This window comes from Neopsephotus bourkii, unplaced genomic scaffold, assembly GCF_033783945.1.
Source record: "Neopsephotus bourkii isolate Nb327-2 ecotype Australia unplaced genomic scaffold, CSIRO-AGI_Nbou_v1 NB_936, whole genome shotgun sequence".
Lineage (NCBI taxonomy): Eukaryota > Metazoa > Chordata > Aves > Psittaciformes > Psittacidae > Neopsephotus > Neopsephotus bourkii.
This window is the reverse complement of record NW_026901430.1, coordinates 526,996-532,999: the sequence shown is the minus strand read 5'-3', so window position 1 is coordinate 532,999 and position 6,004 is coordinate 526,996. Positions and strand designations below refer to the sequence as shown.

At 40.9% G+C, this 6,004-nt stretch overlaps 1 protein-coding gene across 1 annotated transcript; it reads right to left on the bottom strand.

Annotated features, from left to right (window-relative positions):
- Window positions 1-547: 547 nt before the first annotated feature.
- Window positions 548-5,774, bottom strand: VMA21 (vacuolar ATPase assembly factor VMA21). The gene is made up of 3 exons (XM_061358011.1): window positions 5,672-5,774; window positions 3,617-3,726; window positions 548-2,227 (listed from the first exon to the last, which is right to left on the bottom strand). Exons 1-3 carry the CDS (start codon window positions 5,731-5,733, stop codon window positions 2,085-2,087), a joined length of 315 nt encoding a protein of 104 aa, XP_061213995.1. The 5' UTR covers window positions 5,734-5,774; the 3' UTR covers window positions 548-2,084.
- Window positions 5,775-6,004: the final 230 nt, after the last annotated feature.

Here is a 6,004-nt window from a genome sequence, read left to right as displayed (position 1 = left end):
CCTTGCCATGCAATCCCAATATAGCACAGTATTACAATGGTCATTAAACTATTTTAAAGCTTCCATGAGAATTCATTTTGCATTAACAGGAACATCAGATACATGGTAGGAAACATGCAACCTGAAGAGACCCCAACATAGCTCCTGAAACGTCTAAATCAACAACCTTAGTATTGATAAGGCACAACAGGAGTCTCAGTAGGGCATCATTTACTCCATGTACTCTCCACACTGCATGTCTGCAGTTCCTGTTCTTCGAGCTCTCTAGTCGTGATGTAATTCCAATATTCAACTGTTTCCATTGCACCATTTACCTGGAGTGGTGGTTTCAGCTCTCAGGCACAGGCAACATTAACCCATTCCATGGCTGCTCCTATGCAGTGTGTAGTGCATTGCCTTTTTTTTCCAAGGAGAACATTTTGGATCAAAGCATTGCCTTTACAGAAGATCCTCCAATGGATGGATAAATGTTCAGCTCATTACCCCAACAACTGAGACAATACAGTGCTTGTTCTTATAGCACAAAATTTTCACATTTTTGTAACTAAATAATCTAGGGATTCTGGTATGTGAAATATAAAACACATATAGCACAAGATCCAGGTAGCAGAGCACAACAGCTATGTTCCTACTTATTCTCCACTACAAGCCAGCTTACAACCTAAATTTGGATTTCAAACGCTACAAGACCCTTCTTCAGTTTGCTGGCGGCAACTTGACAATGGGCTCCTGGTGAGAAAAGTTCACATTTCAGCAACATAATGTAAAAAGCTATTTGCATGAGTGTGACATGGTGTAGGATACTTGTGCAGAGCTGAGACTGTGTAGAGATGGGAGGAAGGAGACCTGGGAACATAATCCATAAATGACACAAAGGCTTGAGGAAAAATTTTACCATGGACAAATGTAGCACCAAAACATTCCCAGCTGATACTGAGTAGAAGACCTCCAAAAATGGTTCAACTAAAACAAATTGGAAAACTCCAGCTAACAGAACCACCTAAAGCACAGCAGCCTAACAGCACTCGTCAGTGTTAGGAAAGTTCCATGCATTGCTGGAACTTTAGGAGAAATGTTTTATCTACACACTAAAAGCTTGCCAACAACAGTACAGCAGTGGAATGAAATTCAGGTTATCCTGCAACACAAAAATCTCATTATGATTTGGCTATAAAGAGTGTCTACATACAACTAAGGAAAAAAGAAAACAATCAACATATTGTATCATGTCACAGTGCACAAGTTCATATTTATGAATAGAAGCAAATTTTCCATATGATCATTCTTGTGTTCTGCTTCTTAAAGGACACGTGGCTACAGCTTGTTTTCTCTTGCTCATTCCTCTACTATCCATGAGAGTGGCTTATACCTGTTACTGATACCACTTCACCCTAGGATATCCAACTACAATCTTTAGCAATTATCAAGAACACATATAAATGCAGACACAAAAAACATGCTATGCCATTTCCTTTCCATTATCACCATTAACTGTAGAAGGCTGGAAAGATAAGCAATGAAGTAATACAACAGTCCTCCTAAAAGGAAATTAAAGACCGAATTTTACACTTTAATAAAAAATTACATCTGAAAATAATAAAAAAGCAAACACAAAAACAAAACCAGAAAACCCTTTGTATTTCACTTTAGAAAGACATCACCTGAGTTTCCAACCCATTCTATTCCTGCAATTACTTCTACACTCAGAAATGCTTGCTTCACGACAATATTATTTTCAAAGCAAACCAGAAAAGTACTAGGAATGACAAAGATAGCTACAGGATTATTTTTTGCATTTTTTTTGTTTTGTTTTGTTTTTTTTTTAAATAAATAATGATTTCATTTTAATTCCAGGTGAAGACCTCAGCTCCATGTAGCAGAGGCCTGCTAAAGAACAACTTCCATCAGCATTAGAGAAAATACCGTTTCACATTCATGACGAGCACAAGTCTTACTCTACCCAGAGCGAAGGCATTAGCCTCCTCTTTGTACATCTGTATTATACATTGTGAAGAATGTTTTTTCTTCAGCTCACAGAAATCTGATTTACAGTCTGTAGGCATCAGATGACAATGATCTTCATCCTAGTCCTGTTTGCCTTCCCGCCACTGTCGAGAGCCCTCATTCCATGCTACGTATACAAAGAGAGCAAGTACCACATGAACAGCAATGACAGCAACTATGGCCGCATAAAAATAGCTGTCCCTGTCCGACATTCCTAAGGTACCTGAGAAAATAAAAGAAAGCAAAGAGCATTAGTTATTAGGAACACTGAAACACCAAGTCACATATCTTCCTGTAGACTAAAGTTACATTTATCAAAATGACTGAGCTCTGGAGGAATCACAGGAAAGAATTTACCACTCTAGTTACAGACCTTGCAGTTATTTTGGGAATAGAGGAGACTGCAATTATCCAATATTTAAGATTAAATACCGTGGTTTTGAAGTCAACAGCTTAGAGTTCTGTAACATTCACTTTTTCTGGTACTGTCTTTCAGCACCAAATAAAACTCAACATCCTTTTTTTCAAAAGTATAACATTCTTGTGGGGCAGGAAAATGAGCGGGGATGTAATTTATTTGCTACTGTAACAGGATATAATGGTAAAGCAACAATTAAATTTAAAGGACTCCTACTTTTTGTATTTAGACCATAGACCAGTAATTCCTCACCAGTTAACACACATGAATGTATATCATATGTAAGAAGCCTTCAAGTATCAGAAGACCAAATTAAAAAAACAAATAGTTTCTCTTAATTCATCACAGCACACGAAAACCACCACTCTCCAAACACAAACCCAGCCTTATCAGTGCTGGTAGATCTTGCCATTAATTGACACAGCAAAGTTAAGGCTCAGCTTGCTACATCTCAGGGAGCAGGGGGAATGGGTGAAAATGGATCTTGAAAGTTACTTAAAAAGCTTTCAGCTTCAGCCTTCAGAACCACATAAAGCAGCACACACCAAAGAAGAATCACCTTGTAACAGCTCAGTTATGTATTCACAAACTGATCTCTAAAAGAGCACTTTTGAAGGAAGACGCTTTTCTCCTACAGTATTAGGAAGTTATCAAAGCCTTGCAGAACCAAGGCTAGAATGTGGCTGGCTGGTAGCAGTTTGATAGAACTGCTCCAAACAAACAGCTAAGGTATCTTTTTTCTTATTATTAAAAGGAAACTCTACAAGCAACTACATTTAGTATCTGAAACTGGGTATATGACAACTGCTTTACACTTACATTACAGGTATGTTTTAAAAAGCTACAAAATAAACCCAATAAACAACAGTTATCTTGACTATGCAATTAGTTTGCAGCACTTGCAGGAAACATAGCCCTGGTGATTTGGACAAAAGTCTGCTGCAGGGTGGTGTTAGATAACCTTTAGGTAAGGGGAACAGATGCACCTGTGTGCAATACAAACCAAGACCACAATGCAGGCAAGGATGCCCAAACTATTTGTATAGTTTTTTGTTCTAATTAGACATTACAAGGCCATTACTCTGCATAAGGAAACAAATATTCAGAACAGGAAGGAAAACAAAGACGCTATTAGAGGACTGTTCTTTTCCTCTTTCTTTTAACAGTAATGCTAATTGGCAGAAACAGAATTACCTTCAAATATATAAGCCTTTGATGAAAAATATAGCCCAACAGGTAATGTAATCATTAGAGCTGTGAAGAACAGAAGTGTTCGTAAAGTTGATGTTAATGAACCCTCATTTCTGAAATAAATAAGAAAAGTCACACACAGAAGAAAGTCATAATATATACACCTGAAACAGGACAAGAACCCCTCCCAACCAGAAGCCAATTACTCTTCTAGAATTGAGTACTTATATCATTTGGAAGTGATAAAGACTTGGAGTATGCATTTGCTGACTGAAACATTAAAATCACAGCATTCAAAACAATTTAATGATTCTGCCAGTCAAAGCTCACAGACAAGATTAAAACCAGTCTTTAGATTTTTCCCTGTTATTGTTTTGCAAGCATTAATAACACAGGGGGTTCACATTAGTATGTTTATCAGTGTATTATTACATCCTTATTAAACATCTAATATTAGATACATGCTTGTCATATGACAGCATTCTGCCTTAAACCTTGCCAAGTTCCATCTTGTTTTGAAAAAGAACTACAAGTCTAGGAAAATGACAAATCCTGCATGCTCGGGTGCAGAGGGAAGTACGCAGAATGACTTTAATGGCTTACTGTTGGAAACAAAGTTCCTTTTTATTAGTTATTGTTCCTCTATTTGAAATAATTTCTTAGTTTTGACTAAGAAAGTTGGGATAACTGTAGCAATAATCAGAGCACAGAGCCAATACACCAAAACATCAGTAACCTTTTTTCCTTCACAGACCTAAACCTTAACCTAAAAGACAGACCTTGAGACCTTCATAGACATAGAAGACCTTGCGAAAGAATCACAGTGAAGGATTATGTGCTTGGTAAGTTCTCCCTGAAAGTGGTCTGCTAGAACAGGTTTTGTATTTACAACACACTACATACAGCTTGGTTTTGTGTGTGCTTTCAACGGCTTTCACTTACTCTGCTTGGCTGACTATGTTATTTCATGCTGAAGTAAACATGCAAAGCAAGCAATACCTTTCCGACTGTCAAAATCTACTGGATTCAAGGGCATGCGTCCTTAAAACTTTGACACACAAACAGGCATAAACCCCAACTCAAGTCAGGGATACATAATTCTTAAAATTTCCAGGCACATCCACAGCAATTCTTGTATAAGTATTTTAAAAATGTTTTATCCAAATGCATTTGTGCCATAGTATATTGCTTGAAATCACATTTTATTCTTAACATTTCCTTGGAAAAATAAGAGCAAGAGGGAAAAAAACAAACCAAAAAGCCACAAGAACTCGCTCTTTAGCAGCCACCAAAAGACTGATGTGCAGCCACACACAACTTTTACACTAAAGCCAACAGCACTTTTCCCTCGTCATGTACTGCCGTACTTTCAGACTGCATATTAAGTAGCTTTAAACCAAAACAAACAAACAAAAAAACCCAAAACAAAACCAAAAAACGAGATATTTACAAACTTTCCTTTACTAGAGTTTTTCTCAAGGTCTGTCGGGATGGAGAGCATAAACCCATTCAAACTTCCCCTGCAGAAATTAGAAACTATTCTCTACTTAACCCCTACCCATAGAACAGTAAGATGAGGTCCAGCTTACTAGCAAAGTTAAAAACTCCAGTGTTAACATACACTTTTCTTACACTGACATACTTTCATCACTTACCTACGCAGCAAAAGCGAACGTTCGTGTCTAACCCCGGCCCCAAGGCGGAGTTTCTAGCTGCACAGCAACCTCCGAGCCGGGGTTTTGAGGCTGCCCGCGGCTAAGCGGCACGGCCAGAGCAAACCCGGGGCCTCCCCTACTCCTCCCTTCCCTCATCTCGCCAGCGGCGCGAGACGGGCAATCACTCTTTCCCGAGTACCGCCCGGAGGCTGCACCCTCTCCTACCGCCACCCCGGGCGGTTCCGGGCCACCGGGAGCAACCCCCGCCGGCCGCGGCCTAGCAGAACCCCCTTCTAGCGGCCCTGTTGCGGCCTGCCACCAGGCCCTGCTACACTGCAGGGGTGCCTATCCCTCCCGCCGCCAAGTCAAGCCTTGCCTTTTCCTTCCCCTCACAAGGACTTACTGCCTGAAATCGGGCACGGGAACCGCACCCACACCCGCCACCAGCGGCACGGAACGATCCATCTGCACTGCTCCGCGCCCGGCTCCACATAAGCTCCTGGTCTACCGGAAGCTCGCCGGAGCGGCCCGCGCATGAGCAGATAGGCAGCGCAGCCGTCTCCATAGCAACTGAGCGCCTAGCGGCTGCCCTGCTGGTACGGGCTGCTGCCGCCTCGTCTGTTGTGCTCGGGCCGCGTTGTCTGCGCACAGAGAACTACCGAGTGCGGGCTTGGGACAGCAGCAGAGGCCGTGCTGCTTACGAGTGCTTTCCTTGAGGGAGATGGAAGTTGTCGGT